Below are 22,435 nucleotides of genomic sequence, written 5' to 3'. Positions count from 1 at the left end.
ACGAAATTGTCCCTGATTGCTGGTTGCCAAAGTTTTAGTGCTCTAACTACGAAACCAAAGCAAACCAGCTCCCTGAGCCACTTACACCTCCGCTCAGGCGGTTTTAAAGCTCAGCCCTTATCTCCTGCACCCTCAGGGCAGCCTAGGAAAGGGACCACATAGCCAAAATTGTAACGAGGTGATCCCTTTATTAAAGAGAAAAGTGGCGAAGAAGGAAACCCATAGCAAACACTGAAGGGAGGTGGAAAGAGCAGGGGCTGAGTTAACGTGCCCTTCTCCAGGCTGGATGCTTCCCACTGAGAACTCACGGCTCTCTGGGCTCGCTCGGGAAAACGCTGGCCAAAACGGGCTTGAATTAATTCGAAAATAAAAGGCGAGCTTTTCAACAAGAGTGTATTCGGCAACGTTAACTGTGGCCAGCAGTTAATTTCTGTCCTTTTCTCATCGCTTGAAGTCCGCAAAGTGTCTTTAAGACTTGCTCTTTTGTTTTAGAGCCTGGAGAAAACTCTTTGTTCTTCCTTAGGGTTAGCCCAGTTCTCAGACTTGCACATGGCAATACTTGAATATCTCCACGTCGTGATATTAAAGATGGATATTCCCGCATTATTCGCATCATTGTTTCTATGACAAAAAGCACCGAGTTCATACATAGTAAAGACGTCTTTTTTCTGACGCCTTCACGTTGAGAAGCTGAAAAGGTATTTTACTGAAGTTCGGCTAAATTGCAGGAACAGGTTCACCCAGAGGACAAATTTTCTATTCGATTAGTTGTATTTCAGCCGGGAAGAGTGACCTCTAAACCCTTAACCTTTTGGACCCAAACTACCCTTTCCTTTCTCTGGCATGGAGAGCAGCTAGCAGCAGCGCTTGAGGAGGGAATTCCTGAGACAAGTTTTCAAGTTTTGTTACACCAGGTTCCTGCAGTACTGGCCTTTCCTCTCCAGAGCTGCTCAAAGCCATCCTTTTGCTCTTCATACATATCTATTAAAATAAAGAAGAAAAAAGGGTGTGGGGAAGTAAAAACCCCTCTAGCTGTCCTTCTTGAAAATCCTCTGTCCGGACCCCCGCTGTTTTCTTAAAGTCTGATAAGTTGGCTGCGAGCAGGGTAAGAGTGTTAATCGAGAGAGAGCTACCAACTTTGGCATCTGTGGTACAATTCTGGAAAATAATGGCCTTGGATAAGAAAATCCTTGTTTTGTGCTTCTCATCAACCGAGATGGCTCCCGAAGTTAAAGGACCAACTTCTGCTCCCAGATTTCCTTCCCCCGCCCACTGAAGTCAAACAGGCATGTAGCTGCGAGCAGAATTTGTCTCATTGTCTTTTGAAATGTTAATAACTCCAGGACGAGTGTTGGCTTCGGCAGGCACAGCTCTTACAACCCCGTTTGCAAGTCGCCTTTGAGCGAGGCTGGAGCACTATAGGTTTGCATAGGTGTAATTGCACCGTAAGATCGGAGAATACGTGAAGTGGAGGCAGAGAGTACCAAACAGAAATAGTTTCCAGCTGCCAATGCTCTGAATGGTCAGGAATATCTGTAATAATGACCAGGTGCACCCAGTGGTCGTAATCTCCCGTGCAAAACGAACCTGAGTTTCTGTTTTTCTGGTTCTTTAAATGGTTGTAACCCTCCTCCAGAGTCTGTTTTTTGTATGAAGGGAAGCTGGTTATCTTTGTTTATCACGGGTGAACGTTGTGCATTTGAGCCTTTGTTAAACGGTCGCATTGTCCAGCACCACTCTCATCTCTGTTAAAGTGTGATGCTTTTATAGACTTTGCTGATGTTTTGCTGCCGTTAATTAAAGCGTTATTTATACTAACTGTCGCCTGTAGTTTTGATGTAAGCCCTCCACATACTTTTGAAATAATAAAAGGTGTAGCAAAACAGATTCTGGTTTGTACCTTGAACAAGTAGTCCTTACAAGGTGGGTCTCTCTTCTGTGCAAATGCTGGTCCCTCCCATCATTCCAGTGTTAAAAGATGAGTGACTCTGCATAGCATCCTTCCAAATGTCCCTTTGAACAGGTTTGCTGTTTGCCTCAGCCATAATGGTGTGACTCTAGGCCAAGCTGGAGTCTATATTTACTTTTGGGCTGCAGTTAAAAGTGCCTGTCATCCATTTGCTGCTGCTTTGCATTTAACAAGCCCTCCTAAAATGACTCCTGGATTTCTGCATGTGTGGTAGGAGGCAAGGAGCCACACCTGAAGTCACCTCGGTGCCCACACAGATGTGTGTCTTTTAGGTGAGTCCTGGAAAGAATCAATTAAATAAAAAAATGGAAATTCGAAATTGCAATGCTGAGAGTGGTTTTTCCTGAGCAGTAACTCTCACTTTGACAGCGGATACAAAAGAAAGATCACAAGAAAACACATCTTGGAGACTTTAAACTTTTTCATGCACCTATGGCAAGCATAATTTTTTTCTTCCCAGCGTAAGCATCTTAGACAATAACACATAACAACTAGCCAGGAGAAGTCGATTGCACTATTTTTGTAATAAGTGCTTGTCAGTGAGGGCTTGTCCTCTCCTGGAGCGTGGTCAAGGCACGAGTCCAAAAATACAGTCTCTGGCTCAGCCCGGGCAGGGAGCGGGGTGCCCAGCAGAAAGCATGTGTCTTTACTGCCCAAGTGCACCGAGGGGAGGCTGGGGTTGCCTTTCTAAGCACACACTCGCTAAGTTTAAATATTGAGGCATATCTTGTGATTGTACTTTCTCTCTCTGCTGTTTAATGGCTCCTCCTGTTACTCCCGATACATCAATACAGTTCTGTATATTATATCACCACTAGTCGTTAAGGTAAGAATGAAGAGGAAAGGCAGAGTCAATAGCAAGCCCCACTCACTGTACAGTACAGTAAATAGGGACCTCTCGGTGCAGAGCCACACCGCTTCCAACGGCCATGTTTGTTAGCCCTTTCCCCTGATTCTTTTTTCTTTTTTTTTTTTTTTTTTTTTTTTCTTTTTTTCCCTCCTTCCCCCCAAGCCTAGAGACCAAAATAATCTTGCTAGGAACAGTCATAACAGGCAGAATTTCAAAGTGCAAGGAAGATGATAAGAATAGATTTCTACAAGTCCTGACCACGTGATTTGCGAAATAATTAATTCAGCACGTCCCTTAAGAAACACGGAGTCGTCATTAATCTGCCAAGCAAAGGACTCTATCAGACTTGAAAACTGAAGAGATCCCAAGAATATAATATACAAAGGGTGCCGTCCCTCTCCCTGCACACCTAGCTCTTTGGTAGCTGCTGAAAAAGAGACGCCTGGTACGTAAACATTTTTTACTTTTATTCCTCCTTATTTAAGGCTTAATGAACTCAGCTGTCAAACACTTGACAAATAGGGCACGCTGCTTCCTGATTTCCAGCGCGGCAGCGGCCGGGAACCGGACCGGGCGCAAGCGATGACCTTTGCTTCCCAGGGAGCGGGGGAAGAGGACGGGCGCGGAGCGCCGCGGAGCAGGGAGCTGATGGCCAGAGCGCCTCCGGAGCGGCGGCTGCGGCCGCGCTGCCTGCGCGGGGAGGCGCGGAGCGGAGCGCAGGAAACAATGCGGCTGTCAGGGCAGCGGCTGCCCGGTCCCAGCGGCGGGGAAAGGCCCTCAGCTCCTCCGCAAGAGGGGTCGTAAATTTTGCCGAGCGCCTTTGACAGCGGGGCCGGAGCCAGGGCCAGGCGCGCCTTTCCCCCGCTGCCCGCACAAAGGCCGGCCCCGGCCCCGCTGCCCCGGCCCCGCTCCTGCCCCTGCCCGCTCCTGCCCCTGCCCGCTCCTGCCCCGGCCCCGCTCCTGCCCCGGTCCCGCTCCCCCGGCCCCGCTCCTGCCCCTGCCGTCCGAGCCCTTCTCCCGGCGCGGGGCTGCGGGGCAGTCCGGCCGCATCCAGCCCCCGGAGCGGGCATGCCGGCTTGAGAGCCCCCGATCAATAGCCCGGACTGGGGAAAAATAGTATTTTTGTTTTTTTACAAAGCCACTCTCTGTAAACTCCGTAGAATACAGACGAGTCTGACATTTCTCTGTGAAACCTCAGTCAGCTGGAAATACCTTCTGCAAACAGGATATTCTTTATTATCCCTTGCTGGAGTAATTTCTAAAAACCCTAGATTGTAGTTTTTTATTGCTTCCGTTTCAGTGGCAGGACAGAGACAAAGTTTCCTATGTTATGAATTATACATTCAAACAATAACACATTAATTCAATTATTCAAAAATGACAAATGTTTATGTGCTGTGGTAGTGACTAAGGAACAGATTTGCTACTTCACGAGAACTCCTACATTTTTATCAATGAAGTTTTATATTATCCTATTGGGCCGGGAAAGAAACCAAACTCCACCAAGACACGCAGTAAAATGGACCTGAACATAAATCGCAACCCTTTCATAAGAGCGTTTATTCTCGCATATAGCCCGGGCTATTTTATCAGTTTGACAATTGCCGGAGTTGTTGTTATAAATCATCATAAGTAATTCCTGAAAGGGTGCGAGGCTGCTGGGGGGCGGGCGGAGACTGTAAATCTTTCTGTTTTATTGCTCTATGAACATATGCTGCGATTGAAGAAGTCTTAGATCCTTTACTGGAGACAAATTCGCGCAAAGCTGGAGTCCCACCAGCCAAAGGATTAACATTTCCTTAATACTTTTTCAGTCCCTTTTACAATATCTTAATTCTGGCGGTGGTGGCGAAGGTGCTCCTTTCTTTCAGCCGTCCTCCATTTTCACGTAAAATTTGCCTGCTCTTTTTTTTTCTTTTTCTTTCTTTATTTCTTTCTTTCTTCCCCCCCCCCCCCCCCCCCCCGTGTTTTATTTTTTTTTTTAAGCACTAGACTCTGAAAAGACACCAAAGGGCTGTGATGTTTCCTCGGGGGGGGGGGAGAGGGGGGGAGGGATGTGTTTCCAAACTGCCCTCCAAAAAGACGTTTTCTTCTGAATCCTCTTCGTGTTCTTTGCTCGTGTCCAGCTTTCCCCCTCGCACTTTTGTGTAGGAAGCTAAAGACCTCTCCGTCATCCAAAATGTCTAAACAGCGGCCAGAATTATGTTCGGCTTTGTGTGCATGTACACAAGTATGCAGAACACGCTGTGCGTGTAGGGGTTGCTGTATGTACACACAGACACGCGAACGCGGGGGGCTCGGCAAAACTACCCAGACACCAAAATATATGGCTGACTGAAAAGGATATAAAGAACTATTACCTCTTACTTGAGGCGAGATTTAAGTGCATCATTTCGAAGAAATATAGGATTATAAATCCGAAGCTATACACAATAATTTACATTGAACTTATGTTTCCATCACTGGACTCCAATCTTTTTATAACTGGTTTGCAAAGTCAGGAAAAGCAATGTAATTTAGATAAATGTTACAATGCACTTACGGTTAGTATTGTAAGGTAATACGTTACTGTCACATCCCCATGCTTTGGATGGTAATGAAATCATAGCAGATGTTAGATTAGGTGTGGTGTATTTATAGCTACAGATATGTTACCAAAAAATCAAACAGAGAAGCTAATATATATATATATATATATATATATTCTTTTTCTTTTGCCTAACTGGTATTGTTGGGGAGCTTTGTGGACACACATGACAGATATACACAGGGTTTATTCCGTGTCTTTTCATACACACAGAGCAAGGAGGCAGGCTCAGGGCAGACACACACACGCACAAATGCCATGAGGATTTTTTCCCCCAACGCTTGTTTAGCCTCCAGACAGGGGTAGTCCCCGCTGCCCAGCATCCTCCCGGTCCGGAGAAGGAGAAAGCAAAAAGTCGCGCACGCCAGCGGGCCCCAACGCCTGTCCGCCAGAGCAGCGTGGATGCGGAGCAGCCCCCGGCACAGGCTCCCGGCCGCAGCCGGTTCCAAATACCTCTTCTGTCTCCGCTGGGAATTTCTGCGCTCTGGGATCATCCCGCGGAATTCACCTTTCCCCCTGCTCCTCCAGCCCCGCGGGGCGCGTAAGTGCGGGGCCGCGGGCGCGGAGCGGGCGGCGCGGGCGCGCAGGGCGCGGGTCCGCCCGCCCCACGGGCCCGGCGCGGCAACCCCGCTGCGCGGGGGCGCGGGGAGCGCCAGCCTCGGCCCCGGCTGAGGCGCTGCTCGGCGATCACGTGGGCCAATATGCCTGTATTTTAAGGCAGTGCCTATATTTCTGATTATAAAGGGATTTCTCCTGCTCGCCCCCAAAATTCATCAATGGCCGCACGATTTAAAACCAAAACAAAACAAGAGCCGGCCAATTGCTGCCGTTGGTTCCAGGAGGCTGATGGCTAAAGGGTTGTGTGTTGATATTTTTTTTTTTAAAGCCCAACAAATTCCGATTTCCACTCGCTCTCTTTTATTGGTAGTTGAGCCTGAGCCTGTTTTGGTTCTATCGGGAATTCTGGTATATGGAAATATTTGTAAAACCGCAAGATCAGGTTTAGGAGAGTATTGTCTTCAGACAAAGGGTGAAGGATATATTCTAAGAACTGCAAGCGCAGATCCTGAAAAGTGAGGAGCCCAGGTTTATGATAAATTGATACACAGGTAAGCAACTGCATGACAAAATGGGACGTTTAACTGCAGGGGCTGTATTATCTCCTTTACTCAGAGATGGTCCGGAATTTGTTTGCAATCTCTGACCATAGTGGCTGCAAATGTGTGGAGTGGTCTCCATCCACTTGAACATTTTAAGCTGTATCTTCTTTTTAATATGTTCTTTAAATAAAAAGTTAACTCATTTCCAAAAGCCAGGGGAATATGTTTAACCCTATCCTATCCTTTCCCCAATTTTCGGTGGTTTCAGGAACGGAATTACCAATAAGCAAACAAACGAGGGAAGGAACTTTGCTAGATGTTCCCATTGCCAAAGTGAGATTGAGCATCACATTAATGCGTTGCCTTGGTTAGCCGGGCAGGGGGTAGCCGTGTTGATTTGTAAAGGGTGATTTAAAATAGGCATATCGGTTATGTAGCCCCTACATAGGATCTCTCAAATGTTCATGCCAAGTGTCTTCCCGGACCTTTTTCCCTGGCGGTGCATTCATGTTCCTTAGTGGCTGTTGTTTTCCATCCGCAGTTGTCTTAGTACTGCTGTTACCGATATGCTTATGCCTCCGAGTTACACGTGCTATTTGAAGCACGGCTTGATATCTATCTACCGAGAAGTTTCTTGCCCTGCATTTGTGTGGTTTGATCAATAAGGCGGTGGGAAGATGCCTGGGGGGGACCGGTGCCTCTCTGGGCGGACTGGGGGTCTGGAAGCGGCCACACAGCCTCCCTGCAAACACAGCTCAGCTCCCGCTTGGGCTGTTGAAACTAGCCCGACTCTCCCAGGAACGCCTGTTTCTACTGACTGGTGGCTTGCCTGGAGCCGGGTGAACTCTCGGTTATGCCTGTTGTAAAGCCCCTGCTAAAGCCCATCGTTGTGCTGTCGAGCAAGAGTGTGTGTAAGGTTGGAGCGGACCCTGCCCTCCCCGAGTCACCCGGGCGAGTCCTCGGCGGGGGTCGGAGCGCCCCGAAGGAAATCGGGTGGGAGGCCAGGGGAGAAGAAGAAAGTTAGGGTGTTTGTTTATTTATTTATTATTTTCTGTTGCGTGTTGCTCTGCTCGATCAGAAGTTAAAAGCACTGAACATTTTTCTTAGCTGTATGCCTCCAAGCTGCTGGCCTGCCAAGTTAGTCAGCTGAATCCAATTACTGCGAGCAGCATTTCATTTGGCTCGATGGAAGCACTCACTTATAACTTCACCTAAAATTTCAATAATACCTATATTGGTCCCACGCCTGAATAGTTCTAAAGATTTCCCTGGGTTCAGCTCTGGCAACGTCTTCTCCGAGCGATGGGAGACGAGCACAACCCCAGCGTGCCCAGGCTCCTCTCTACGTGGTACAAACTTTGGGGGTTATTCCTGTAGCCGTGGAAGTCTTGGTATTTGGCCAAACTCTGGCTAAATAAAGCATGTCTAGAGCTAGAAGGCCATCGCTTGTGAGGCCGAGAAGCTCCTTCGGAAAGGAATGAGAAGTCGATAATTAATTAGGCACAAAATGAAAACTTACCGTGTTAATCAACAGCGGCTAACAATGACTCGGTTTGCAATATTATGATCTCTCCGCTCAGGGGCTAAGGTGAAACCCACTTTAGGTTGCCTTCATACACTGTGTAAAGTGCTATTTCTAATGAATTCTCTTTAAAAAAATAAAGCACTTAAAGTTGACGTACGCCCACGTGAATACATTATATAAGACGTTACCGGGACAGGCCCGGGCCAGGAACCTGAGCGAGCATCATGTGTAATCATGAAGCTCCACTTCCCTAACTCCAGTTTGCCAGCATAAATTAAGGTGATTTGGAAGGGGAATGTAGCATCCTACTGAGTTTGGTTAGGGAGAGAGAAGACTTGGTGGAAAGTTGTAAGGTCTGTTGTGTTGTGAGCTATCGGAGGCGCTTCCGTTGGTTGTTCATTAAGTGGTGAGTTATTGCTATACGAGCCAAAGGTCATTTCAAAGGCTTATAGTGGCTAGATATCGTCTTTATAATGACCCGGGCTTCTTTGGGGGGATTTTCTGGAACTCTTAAGTTCTTAAAGTCCTGCATCGACACATTGCACAGACAAAGGCAAAATATTAATTTCGCGACTCAAATGTTGCTGCGCATTTTCAATGCTGGGACTTCTTCGCTTGTCTTTCTTTCTGTCTTTCTTATTCGGTGTCTGGGGGGAGAAATGGAGAGAGACCCGCGCTAGCTTCGTTTCCGCGGAGCTCCTCGCGGGCCGTGGGTGCGGGCGGCGGGAGAGGCGCTTGTGAGCCTGGAAGGTGCCCGCAGCAGCCCCGCAAAGGCTCCCTCAGCCCGTGCGCTGCCTGCCCGCACCCCGGCCCGGCTGGAGCTCGGGAAGGCAGGCACAGTTCCGCGGCCGGTGCGCGGGGCCCGACCCAGAGGCTGCCGCAGGCCGCCCTGCCCGGCTCCGACCCGCAACCGGAGTATTTTGTAGGTTTGCTTGCTCCCCGCCTCTCTCAAAGCGCTACTAATAAATGAAGAGAAACATCTACCCTTTGTCTGGTAAAAGATCTGACGCGGACGGAGAGACACGGTGAGGGGCTGCGGACGAGATGTGCATTTATTAACAAAGTCCTAAGGAAGAAAGTCCAAAACAAAGCAGTTTCCGCTGAGAGTTATCACTTCTGTTGCAGGTCCGTGCCCACGGATTATCCAAAGGAACCTGAAGATCCTACTCACACAGTTAGAGTCAAAAATCAAGAAAAAACCTAAGTTTGGTGAGTTCTCTGAATTTCCTTTTCCATCCACGTCTCGCTTTCCCTATCGCGACAGGCCCGTCGCAGGGAGCACGGCCCAGGCCCGCAGAGCGGGGAGAGCTGCTGGGCGCTCCCGGGGCGCGCCGCCGCCCCGCACTCAGATAAAGAACAGCCCGCAGAAAGCCCCGCTGAAAGCCGCCCCCGTTCCAGGGAAGCCGAGACGGGCTGGGGAGCAGCCAAGGCCTGGACCCAGCTCCGGGGAGCTGCTGGACCCTCGGGGGAATCTGTAGCTGTTTTAAAAGGCCCTACGGAGGCCACCGCTCCGTGTCTCGCAGGGCCGCTTCGCGCTCCCCAGTGCTCTCAGTGCCCCCAAAGACGAGACATCCCGCGGCTCAGGCGCAGCCCCGGCTGCCCTGGTGGGTGCCCAGCCGCCCTGCTTGCGGCCGGGTCCGGCGGCGGCTCCAGCGCTTTCCTTATATACAGGGCTGCCCCGGGCCGGCGGCCGGGAAACGTGCCGAGCGGGGGATTCTTTTGCCGGGCTCCCTCCTACGCGCCGGCTGCTTTGCACTTCTGAAAGTGCCGGGGCTTGGGAAGTGTTTTCCTTTTCATTCCTGGCCGGAGCGTTTACTGCCACGGCGCTAGCAGTCATAAATTTTGCTACAACCGCAATGACAGGTGCATTGATATGCACCCTGAGAGCTCCGGCTGCTTTAATAACCGCTTCGCTGGCCGCTCTCACCGCCTCTTATTTATTCGGTATCATATTAGATATTGATCCGAAGCAGAATTAAGTGTAGTGGAAGTTTTAGTAGAGAACTGCTTAATATGGAAGTGTCGGGAGGAAAGGGACGGGCAGTGCCGGGCCGGTGTCAGCCTGGGCCAGCCGGGTTCCGCGCACACACGCGGGTGGATGCTCGGGCTCCCAGCTGCTCTCCAGGCACAGCCGTGAGAGGGTCGGCATCCCCCAAGAGCTCTGGAACCAGCGGCAGGACAAAAAGCCCCATTATCATGTACAACGCCTAACAGTTCAGATGAGGTTAACCTTTCTGGAGAGGAGGAAGGGAAATCTGAAACACAGACATGGATACTTTGCGGTTTCCTACCCTCGGTGCTTCCAAGCCCACCTCCCACGGCTCGGCCTCACCATTTGGATGTCACTTTTTTTTTTCCCCCCCTTTTTTTTTTTCTTTTTTTTTTTTTTTTTTCCCTGGAGGCTGCTTCTGGCCAAACCAAGTGTTGAGCCCCCGCTTTGGTGTTACCTATAAAAACATCACCCCAGGCCTTTCTCTCTTGGAAAATCAAACCCTGGATAGGTCTCCCTCTCCCTCTTTCTCTCCCTCTCTCTCTTTCTAAGATCTAAAGATGAGCCACCAAACAGTTGAGCATTGTCCATGTGATTTATGGCCCATAGCCTCCTTTTAGGTTCAAGCAGAGTTCACAAGCAGTTGGTATTTCAGAAAAGAAATAAGGCTTTTAACAGCTTAACAGCAATATTCTTTCTTAAGATTCTGTGTATTCTTTTGGGGAACTATATTTCACAAGGCGTTATAAAAGCCTACGCTTAAGGCACTGTTTGTGCTAACAAAAGTCCTCAGTCCAGATCGGTCCCGAAATGTAGATGATAGAAGTGGGAAAATAATGACAGAGTTATTTGGACAAAAATACTTCCAAGACTCGTCAAGATTATCACATAATATTAAAACTCGTCTGAGTCGCCACCGTCCATTCCTGCAGACTTTTTAAACTAAAATTTTCCAGGAGAGAAATACAGTTCCAGTTTCCGTCAGCTCCACAGATCATCTCAAGCTTTTGTTCAGGAAAGAAAAGGACCCCGGCGGTCTGTGACACGGGATAAACCGCCGAGAGCGGCCGCGGATTGCAGCTCGCTGAGGTTATTTTAATTTACACAGATGTGTTTCCCAGTGAATTTTAGAGAACAGACCCACGGTGTTTGGCAGGACCAACGCTACTTGCGAAGGAAAGAAGAGTACTCTCCTAGTATTGCATAGGTATAGGCAGGAGAACTATAATTGTCGGGCACCTCTCAAGGATTTCTAGCTACTTTTCTCTGTTATGTTAGTAGGCTTAAATCCTGCAGAAATACAAGGAAGTCTTAAGATATGTTGATTTACAGACTTACATTGTCAGGTGAAGTATATGCTAGTTTACAAAATTGCCAAAAGTGTCAGAGAAAACCTCTATCTCACAAGAAAAATAAAGCGCAGGGAATATTAAAAAGCCGCACCAAAATTGCAGAACAGTTTCCATCTTGTACTAAGTGCAGAGAAGTTTTGGGAACAGCAAGGAGAAAGGTAACAGCACCCCGCCCCAAAACATCTGCCCTAAGGGGACCGTGCGTTTTCGGTGGGAGCAGCCTCATGTGGGAGCCAGGGGTGGGGAGGGGAGAGCCATAAGTTTGCAGACTGAAAAAAGAAAAGAATCCTCTAAAAATTATCTCAAATGTCTCAGGTTTCTTTCTACTGGGTACAAATAAAAGGGACGAGAAAGTTAGGAGAGGGGAATTAATTCATCACAGAATTAAAATAGGGGAGCTGACCTGCGACTTCCTTTATAGTGCAAAGTGAAGGGAGTGAATGGCGCCGGTTATACTTTAACTCTGGAGGAATCCAGGGAAAGAAGAAGGGCGGGTTTACAAAGGGGACGGGATTTTTCTGCCTCTGCCCGGCCGCAGCCCGGGCTCCATCCATCATGTCAACCGTGCACGGCCGTGCGCACGCGTGCGGGGCGGGGGGCGCGGATGCTCTCGGCCGAAATGGGCCAGTGGGTCTTTGGGGACACCAGCCAGCACAGTTGCTCACTCAGAGCCCTTGCCTACAACCGCGGGGTCCGATCCAGCCAAACTCAAGCGGGAACGGTCTAAAGGCAAAACAAAGCAAATAAAACATCCCCAAAATGCTTCAAAAGGTGGCCTGTAGGAAGTCCCGCCAATGTGTTCCTGTTCCCCCCTGCACCATCGCTCTCGGAGGGCTATTTTCCTGCAGTGGCCCCGGTCCTTCCCTGGTGTACTCTGCTCTCTCCCTGGTGTGGCCCAGTTTGCCCTGACTCCTGCCCTGGTGTCCCTTCTCCTCTCTTTGTCCCTTGGTCCTTCTCTGGGTCCCCTGCTCTTTCCTTGATGACTCCCAGCCCTCCTTTGGATGGGAGGCCAAGGGTGCCGGTGTGCGGAGGGTGCCGGGACCGGCCCGTGACAGCCGCTACCAGCCTGTGTCCCCCTCTAAAAGTCTCTTTTGTGTCCCTGCTGTTTCCCTCCCCAGGTGCGGGGTGGCCCGGGCCGACGACGTGAGGCGCGGGGCGGCGGTCAATGTTATTTGAGCGGGGGCCGCGGGCCTCGGCGATCGCAGAGCAGAGGATGCAGAAAGCCGCCTACTACGACAACGCGGGGCTCTTCGGGGGCTACACCTACAGCAAGGCCGACGCCTACCCCTATGGCGCGGCCCACCAGCCCTACGGCCAGGCCGGCTTGGACGGCGAGTACCCCGGCTCCGCCTGCTCCGTCCAGGGCTCGGCGCCCGGCCGCGCTCCGGCCCACAAGGGCAGCGAGCTGAGCGGGAGCTGCATGCGGCCGGGCGGGGGCGGCCCGGCGGCAGTCAGCCCCGGGGATCGGCGAGCATCAGCCCCCGGCCCTGCCGCCCTCCTCCCCGCCCAACCCCCTCCTAGTGTGCCCCCTCCGAAAAAAACCAAGGGGGGCCCCAACTCCTCGGGCTCGGCCAGCGCTACCCTCAGCAAGCAGATATTTCCTTGGATGAAGGAGTCCCGGCAGAACTCCAAGCAGAAAAGCACCTGCGCCCCCCAGGTAGCCCAACACCCCGCCCCGACCCACTGCTCGCCGGGGAGTCGGCCTGAGTCCCCTGGCTCCTCGCCGTGTGCTACTCCTCTGGCTGTCATCCCCTCCTGTCCCCCACCCCGCAGAGGGATCCCAGCCCTGCCGGGCGCTGCAGGTGGGACAGGCTGGGGGCGGGTCCCGGGAAAGCCTGGACGGGTGGCCGCTGGTGGTCTCTGGGGAGAGGCAGCTGCGGGACGGTGTGTATGTCGGGAAGGGAGGAGCGGGAGGCCACCCCTGGGCCCCCTACACCCCCTCCCCGGGAGCCGACAGAGTGAGAGGGTATAGCAGGCTTCCGAGACACCCTGGGAGGAAGGGGGGGGGGCTGTATTTCGTGGGGGTAACCAATGTCTCTCTTTATGCCTCTTCCCTGCAGGAGAGAGCTGCGAGGACAAGAGCCCCCCCGGGCCGGCCTCCAAGAGGGTGCGCACAGCCTACACCAGCGCGCAGCTGGTGGAGCTGGAGAAGGAGTTCCACTTCAACCGCTACCTGTGCCGGCCGCGCCGCGTGGAGATGGCCAACCTGCTCAACCTGACCGAGCGGCAGATCAAGATCTGGTTCCAGAACCGCCGGATGAAGTACAAAAAGGACCAAAAAGCCAAAGGCATCATGCACTCCCCCGTCGGACAGTCCCCGGACCGCAGCCCCCCTCTAAGCGGCCCAAACCACGTCGGCTATTCCAGCCAGCTCCCCGGCGTCAACAGCCTCAGCTACGACGCGCCCTCGCCCACCTCGTTCGCCAAGCCCCAGCAGAGCATGTACGGGCTGGCCGCCTACACGGCGCCGCTGAGCAGCTGCCTGCCGCAGCAGAAGCGCTACGCGGGCGCGGAGTACGACCCACCCCATGCAGAGCGGCGGCGGCGGCTTCGCCAACCCCAGCCTGCAGGGCAGCCCCGTCTACGTGGGGGGCAACTTCGTGGACTCGATGCCGGCCTCAGGCCCCATGTTCAACCTGGGGCACCTGCAGCACCCCTCCTCCGCCAGCGTGGACTACAGCTGCGCCGCCCAGATCCCCGGCGGCCACCACCACGGACCTTGCGACCCCCACCCTACCTACACGGACCTTTCCTCTCACCACACCTCTCAGGGACGGATGCAGGAGGCGCCCAAGCTCACGCATCTGTAGCGGGGCGGCGGCCAGCGAGCCCCGCCCCCTCCTCCACTACCTCATTTTCTGACGGGACAGTGTTACTGTGCTCTCGAGTGCCAACAGTATTAGTGGATTTGTCTCCCTAGCAGCTCCCCTCTCTCTTCCGCAGCCCCGAGTAGGTCCGTGAGCAGGAGCCTTCTCTTAGAGCTGTTTTAAGCATGACAGTGCAATATACTGCCAACCGAGGGACTGATAAGCTGGTAATGATGTACTTGAAGGTAAGTCTTAGAGATGCTGTAGTGTTAGCAGCGCGTCATGCTGAGGTGTTTAGACCAGTCGTGAGCCGTCGGAACTCGCCCGCGCGTAAGCTTTTTCAGAGAAGTTAATTTATGAGTCTTCCGTAACGTAAGGATCGCATTGGACTAAATGATATGTATTATTATTTTAAGCGAGACAATTTTTTGTATCACTGATTATTTATCCTCGTCTTAATGTATTTATGTGGGTATTTGTAGAGTTTCTTCACCAATACTTCGGGAGAGGGATTCAGGTCCATGGTGACTTACATTTCACCTATTTAGTATAATCGGTCTGAGCTAGTTGAGAGAGTAGTCTTGAACAGTTGTAACAGTGGCTGGTGTTTGTAGTTTATGTAAGGATTAATTAAGACAGCAAGTCGTAAATCATTAATAGAGTAAAACAAACTGTGGCGTCACACAAAGAGCCGTTACACTTAAAAAAATATTGAAAGTATTTTTAAAGTATTTATTTCTAATCGGCTGGCCCCAGTCGAGCGCCTCGGTGGCTTGGCCGGCAGCTGGCTCGGCCGGGTGAAGCCACCTTTAGTTGGAAGCGCAGCCGCTTTGAGGAGGCGATCTACAAAGAGGGGCTCTTGACCATCTTGTTTCAGATCAAATCCTGCATATAAAAACCTCGGTGAGGTTAACATTTATTTATTGGCTGGGTATCTATCGCGCATAATATTTCGGTGGGCTACTTTTTTTTTTTTTTTCTTCCACTCTGGCTATCCAAAATAGAAATGAAATTAGAAGCTTAGAAGGCAAAAAAAAAAAAAAATTAGAAACCCTCTGATAGTGCTAATTTCATTAGGGTCTCCATAGCAATCCGCGCAGCAGCTGCCGCCTCCTTTGTTATTTTTATACTGTTGTCTTTATACTAACCATAAATCAATTTTTAAGATATCTTTGGAAGCCCGAGCTTTTCCTCCTTTTTTCTTTTCTCCCTTTTTTTTTTTTCATAAATATGAACTTTGAAAGAGAATTGACAATCAGACAGACACAGCCGAAGGGAGACGCTGAGACGGGGCGCGGGCAGTGGCTGGGCGGTGCCGCCGCGCTCCCCCGGCGCCCGGCAAGGACAGTCCCACCCCGCCTGACCGCGGCAGGGGCACCGCCACCTCTCCCTGCCACATACAGGACAGTTAACACGGGGAAGAAAAATATAAAGTAACAAGAAGATTAAAAAAAAATAGGAAAAAGAAAGGGAACGATGCTCTGAACCCTCGTGTTTCCTCCTCTCTAGTTACACGGCTGTATTGAACTCCTCGCTGGATTTACAGAGATACTCCTTTTGTAAACGCTGTGATTAAAGTCTCTTCCTGACAGTACATACCGCTCTGAGAAGACTATTCTTATCTCTTCCTAAAAATGTCGAGTTAAATATTAGTCCAAACTTCTGTATTCCCCACCAAAGCATCTGATGCATCACTTTCCAGTTTGACAAACACTGCAGCTCCTACTCCATCCTCTAATGACAGACCTGGCATTCCTATTGTGAAAAATATTTTACCACCTCCCATCCTGGTCAATACAGACAAGTTTTTATTTATTCTTCTTTTCTTTGCCATCCCTGCTTTCTTCGTCGCCATTTGCTATTTATGTTCAGCTGAGCACTAATGATTCAAAACATTACTTAGGGTTTTGTTTTCCCCTCTGTGAGATTTCAACAATGCTGTGCTACAGTGAAAAGTGTATCTTCTGTTAAATTTCACTTTTAACCAAGCGAATTTGGGTATATGTGTTACGGATCTGTAAACAATACAGAACAGAATAAACTGCTTTGTTTGGAGACATATTTTAACCCTTTTAAGCCCTAAAATTGTATTCTATGGAACTTTCACACAAATTGCTTCTAAGAAGCACCACCCAGGAGTAAACAAAACATACAAACAACACAAAAAGTAATGCTAGATGCCACTTGTGATTTACACTTTTGTAATATACCGTAAATAGATACATATGTTTGGTCTCTCCAAAACTTTCTGCAATCAATGTGCCCACAAAAACATTGTCCACGTAGATTTTTTTGTGTGCTCTTGAAACAATATATTTTGCACTCACCTGCTTCTATTTGCGATACAGCAAGGCACCACCATTTCTGCAGGACATCTAGTGTTTCTTTTCCCTTTTGCTTTGTGCTCTGTAGGCTGTTAGTCAAACAGTGTCTGCTCTGACTTACACTATTAGTTCTTCATTAAATCTGTTAGGAAAGAAAAGGTTGTTTAGAGATATGGGGAAGGAAGGGAGTTCAGAGGAACCCTGAATCACAAACACAGTGTTACTGAGGCCCACTGCCCTGAATTACTTTCACATTGCAGAAAGACAGGGCCGGCAGACGTGGTTTCCAGTGGGGGAGGAGGAGCATGCGTGAGGGAGAATCTTCTTATAAATAAATTCACTTTATTCTCTGTGACTCTGTCAGAGGCATCTTGTTTGTAATGCAATGCAAGTCCATGATGATAACCTAATTATTAGAAATAATGTAACTTTAGCAAGATTGCTGGCATTTTTACAATGTTTGTACAAGCATCAGCAATCCAGAGGAGAGATACGCTTTGGCACAAGCCAGACTTTTTCTTATTCTTTGTGAAAAAAACAGATGTGATGAACTCCAGTCACCTATTTAAAACACAACTAGTAAGCCAAGCCCAGGCCTGGGGCTAATCTTAACCTTGCTTTCTTTAGAAATAGGAGGCATAGCACCAGTTCCTCTCCTTCCCTGCTTCCTCCATCTGCTCCAGACCCATAAAAGGGTCAGCGAGCCAGGGTCTCTAAATGCCAGCAGTGATGTTGCACTATTTGGGATAGGGAGCTGCTGACAGCACTGGCTAAGAGGTGTCGGGTGCACTGAGCTTCAGTGAGGCCATGCAAGTTCTGTTCAGATCAGTAGAGTTTGGGTCTTCCACTTTCAGGTTTGGCCTTTACAGTGACCCACCATTTACTGGTGTTCCAGCAGTTTCCCCAGTGCAAAAAGGAGCTGAGGCTTTGTGTTATCTCCATGCAGTCAGTGCAGGGCTGAACTACCCCTTTGCATCCTTTTTCTTTTGAGGGGGGCCCCATCAGTGTCCCACTGTGTATGGCCTGGTTAGCAGCACCAGGGCAGGGGAACCTAGACAAGCACAGCAGGACTGCCACAGTTTTGTAGGTGCCAGTTGTGTTTGGCTGGAAAAACAAAGCCAAATGCCTCTTGCTCCATTAGCAAGGACCTTCCTGAGCAGACACTGGAGGCTCCCAGCCCTGGTCCCTGGGCAGGCCAGGGAAGGACTCAGGGACAACCCATGGCTTCCACGATGAGACCACACCAGGGTCATCTGGGGCCGTGACAACCTTTTCCAAAGATGAAGAGGAGGCACCCTAGCTGCACACCCAGGAGGGAAGGGCATTCAGGGAAGAGGCTGGCTAAGAAGAGGGAGCCCATCAGCCTCACCTAGAGGTCCCCTGACTTTCTTGAGGGCTAGCTGAGTCTTTCAGGCTCCATGGCAAAAAGTCTGAAGGCCAGAATCCACTACTGGGGTATCTGCACCCCTCCAGCCATGGGAAACCCTCTGAAAGGGCCTGCCGGGAGGTGCAGACATTAAAGGACTACTGACAGGGGGAAAAACCGGGTAGAGGGAGATGGGGCTACTGGTCTACCACTGGGAGGATGGTGCCTTAATGACAGCTGTCAGCTGAGGAGAGAGGAAAGGAGCTGCAGGTTGTGATGCCATCCCACTATATGCCAGCCTGTCATGCGTGCCCAGCAGCCACACACAGTGGCAGCCTGGCAAAGGCACAGTGTGCTGCACAGTGGACAGGCCCAGCTGTCCAGCACTCCACTGCAGACTGCCTGGGAACCAAAGCTGGAGCTGGGTGGGCCGCACCAAGTGGCTGGTGCTGCCAGGGCACTTAGGGCTGTGGTGGTTGGCTGGGTGTCACGTCATGTACACATGATGAGCAAGATACCTCTGCTTTTAAAAGGTTCAAGGAAAACTGGACCAGAGCTCTGTTGGCTGCAGACACTTTCCAGGGACTGAATGGCAGGTTAATCCCTGAACAGGCAAGGTTTGTTCCCACATGAGAGGCAGCAGTGGGTGCCCCATGGTCCTTGCCTGGAGTGGGGCTGCAGGGGAGTGAGAGGGCTGGCTCTACTAAGGGTCATCAATCATACAAAGAGCAGTTTTTACTTGACAGTGGTTCCTCCTACTTCTGCTTGCACCTGAGCCAGCTGGGACCTGAGCTGAAACCCCATCCAGCAGAAGCAGAACACAGTCCCAGAGCCTGAGAGCCAGGGAGTAGCAGGGCAGGACTGAACCCTTTGGTCACACAGGCTGAGATACAAAATAGGACACAGTGAGATATCTGTGCCTGTACATCCCCAGGCTTCTGCAGGTGCTGCTCAGGAGCAGAGGTGAGTTTTTGTCTCTCCTTTTGGAGCCCAGGGTCCTAAAGCCTTCTGAACTTTATGGGATGAATACAGAAATGACTCAGCTGCAATGGCAATAAGAACAAAGCAGAGTGAAAACAGCAAGGAATTTGTACTAGACAGGATGGACATCTTCTGAGTAAAAATGCTCATGAATGTAGAATTTGAACACTAGGGTTATTTTTTTTATTTGCTGACATGCATTTTTTCTTGCAACAGCTGAAATTTTGGGAGCAGTAGGCAATCCCATGATGAGTGAGATACACAGCCTTGATCTTTCCTCCAAGAAATGTGGTCAACATTTTATGATCTTTGGAGCAAGAAAGGCTAGACAAGACAGAAATCTTGTCTGCAAACTCATTGACACCTCTGCTTTGCACACCACAGCACGGCTTACCTTGACACCTCTGGTTTATCAATATATGTAATATTTCTGTCCCACCAAATTCACAGCCATGGCAATTTCCATAGGGACAGGAAACAGGGTTTTACATCACAAGGAGCCAATGTGGAATCACTCTTCAGAGCAAATTTTTATGGAAGAAGGGATGAACTCTCCTCTTCTCTGTGTCCATACAGAGGATTTTTATCGTTAATCACATATACTGGGAGAAAAGAGGTTCCTGCCCCAAGGGTCATCTGGGAAAAGGGAACTTATGGCAGGGAAATATTGATGGCAGAAGGAAACATCCCTTCCTGAGGATTTCAGGATGTGACTGCCTGAAAGGACTGTGCTATTGCAGGAGCTGAGGATGGCTCCCCTGGAGTGCCAGAACAACTTCCCCCAGAGTCTCTGTTCATGCCTGGTTTCATCCACATTTTACAAAATGAACTCCCAAGAGCTTCCCCTCCTTCTGTAGTAGCCTTTCTCCCAGAAGCCTTTGGCTTGTTTGTGCTAACAGGGCCACTGCTTAAATACCCAGTGTTTGCTTACCTCCTTTCAGGATGCCCACCACACCCCTAGCTGTCTCCACTCATGGATGCACATCCCCACCAAGAACCAGCTTTGCCCAGCTGGCAGTGTGGCAGCAGCAGAGGGGTAAGGACAAGGTGGTGCTGGACCACGCTTTCCAGGTCTGTGGGCTGGGGATCTGTTGGATCTCCTGTGTGTTAGTTACTGTGACAAGCACAGAGGGTGGACTCTTGTAGGGAGAAAGGCCCCATGTCCCAGTCTCAGAGCAGTGTCTGTGGCTCAGGGCTGCCATTGCATTCAACACACACACTGCTCTAGCAGCCTCCCTAAAGTGAGCTGCTGCTGTCTGCAACAACGGGATTCAGGACTTTTTGGCTGGGCTTTTTCCTACATGATGTCTCTTTTCCGTGGTGGCTTTTTCAGACTTTGTAGAGCTCCACATATTTCCAGGAACATGATGACACAAGGACTCATTCGGTCCATTGTTCTCACAGAGGTTTTTGCCCCAGCAGCTCCCCTGTCTTGCCATCACTTGACTACTCACACAGGCACCCTTAAACCTCCCATTCTCAAATTGTCTCTGACACATCATATTCTTCACATTCTTTTACCCCTCACTTTCTTCTTCCTTCTTTTGGCTTCCAACGAGTCCTTCATCTGTCCCATTAGATGCCTTGTAAAAAACCAGCTGCAGTCACTTTATTCTCTATCACTGAAACTTAGTTAAGTCTGAACATTGAAATTCTTGTGTGTAGAAAAAGTACTCCCTCAAAAGCCAGAGCATCAACAAGAGATGTTTTGCCTGTGTTTAGCCACTGATTTCTGCTTTTGTCACCCTTGAACAGTCCTGCCAAAACAAACAGGTAATGAACAGGAAACTCGTAACAGCATCCAGCTGGGTAAATGGAAAGATCGTATGTTGGTGTGAACACAGACAGCTTTTCTAGCATTTAAAACAGTCTTAGGTGTAATTAAACCAGTTGCATTCTGCAAACACAAGCCTCAAGTAAAGCAGTAGCCCTGCTCTGGAGCCAATTTTCTTTCCTTCACCGCAGGCAGGAATTTTTACAGCAGGGGAGATGAAGAGCACAGATGCTCTCCTGCATGGACAGCCATTCTCTGCTAAAGAGAAAACCTGGTGTTCCCAGGCTTCTGATTTTTTCAGATGATAACGTTTTCAAAACTGCTCTGATTGCCATGGGAATGCTGAGAAAGTTTGCATCATCCAGAATTTAATCCTTTTCTCAAAATGTATGTGTCCTGACAAAGTGCATTTGATTTAAGGTGTTCTAATTTTTACCTGCATCCCCTGAAAATATAAATTTAGGTGATACTCCATTATTAGTATATCAGGGCAGCACAGCCCATCACAGTGAACAAGGCTGTGCCAGGAGAACTGAGCTTCAGGGCTCTGAGATTTCAGTGACTGCTGTGTTTGTTGACTCAAAGTTCAAGCACCCTGAAGACATAATCCATACAGTCAGTCTTTGCTATGTAATAATTGTTTTATAGTAGATGGACAATATTAGCTGGGGAGAAGGTGGGGCTGGATAGGAAGCCATGTCACTGACCAGAATCCCTGTGCAGGGCAACACTCCTGTACCTTTGCAGGCTTGTGTCTGCCTGTCCCAGTCACATGTCCTCTCAGGGCCCCTGAAGAAAAAAACCCAAATAGATCTGCTCTGAATTCATCAGCTGGGTATAATGGTGGAGCTGAGCTGCAGAGCACAAGTCTCCGTGGGAAAGAGTTGATACTGAGTCAGTGACATGGTCTGGTTGTGCCTCCTCATTATATCATTTTCCTGTCACCAGTCCAGCCCCCTGAAATCCACAGGAGACCCAGTGGAACGTTTCCTTCTCTAGAGATTCTGGCTCCCTTCATGAGGTTGGCACTGTGCTTGGTCCTTGTAAAATTTGTGGCCTCTTCCTGACCACAGCAAATGGCACTACAGCCAAGAGCTTGTAGAGCTCCTTGAGCTGTTTAGTGGAAGGCACTGGATGATGGATGAAGGCGTATAAATTCCATGCTTTTATTTAGAAATAAAATAGATTTTTAAAATAATGTACAACCCTTACATTTCCCAGCTGACTAGACATCAACCTACTAAGAATTAGAAGATTGGAAGTCTAATTCAAAGCAGCATGATGTAGCCCTTTTTCGTGTTCCTTGTACGTCCAGTCCTAAGTCACTAAAGCCCAGGTGTACTCTGCTCAGCACATCCTTCTGCTGCTCTGAACTGCACTGGCACGTGGTTATCAGTCGAGGCATTGGCTAAAACCCATCATCCAAATCAAACATCAGCATGGCTCAGACTGGACGCTCAAGTGTCACTTGGAGATATTTAGGGAAAGATGATCACTTCGGGAGTCCAGATTTCACCTCCTTCACCTTGCTGCTGCTTCCTGCTATTCTGAGGGATTGGAAACCAATAGAGTTAGACGATTTGGCTGGGTAGAGCAACTTGGTACTCTCTGCCAGCTCCAAACACTCAGCAAACAATGCCGAATCGACAGGGGAAAAATAAAAGTCCATTAACGGTGTGAGCCTGTTAACGGTGAGGGGGTTTGTTTTGAGAGACTGCAGAGCACTTATCTGATGGAACGAGACCATTAAGCGCCATGAGGTGCAGTAGCAGCCCGCCCCTCGGCCCAGCCTCCGGGTGTGGAGACCTGG

General features: G+C 49.7%; 1 protein-coding gene across 1 annotated transcript; it reads left to right on the top strand.

The window, feature by feature from the left end:
• The first annotated feature begins 12,470 nt into the window (after positions 1-12,470).
• Positions 12,471-16,374, top strand: HOXD3 (homeobox D3). The gene is given in 6 exon segments (XM_079311201.1): positions 12,471-12,819; positions 12,821-12,879; positions 12,882-13,019; positions 13,022-13,030; positions 13,434-13,893; positions 13,895-16,374. Coding segments are annotated over 6 exon segments (1,236 nt in total). The 5' UTR covers positions 12,471-12,538; the 3' UTR covers positions 14,184-16,374.
• Positions 16,375-22,435: the final 6,061 nt, after the last annotated feature.

This window comes from Erithacus rubecula (genome assembly GCF_903797595.1).
Source record: "Erithacus rubecula genome assembly, chromosome: 8".
NCBI lineage: Eukaryota > Metazoa > Chordata > Aves > Passeriformes > Muscicapidae > Erithacus > Erithacus rubecula.
The sequence above is the reverse complement of the archived record's forward strand: the minus strand, read 5'-3'. Positions and strand labels throughout refer to the sequence as shown.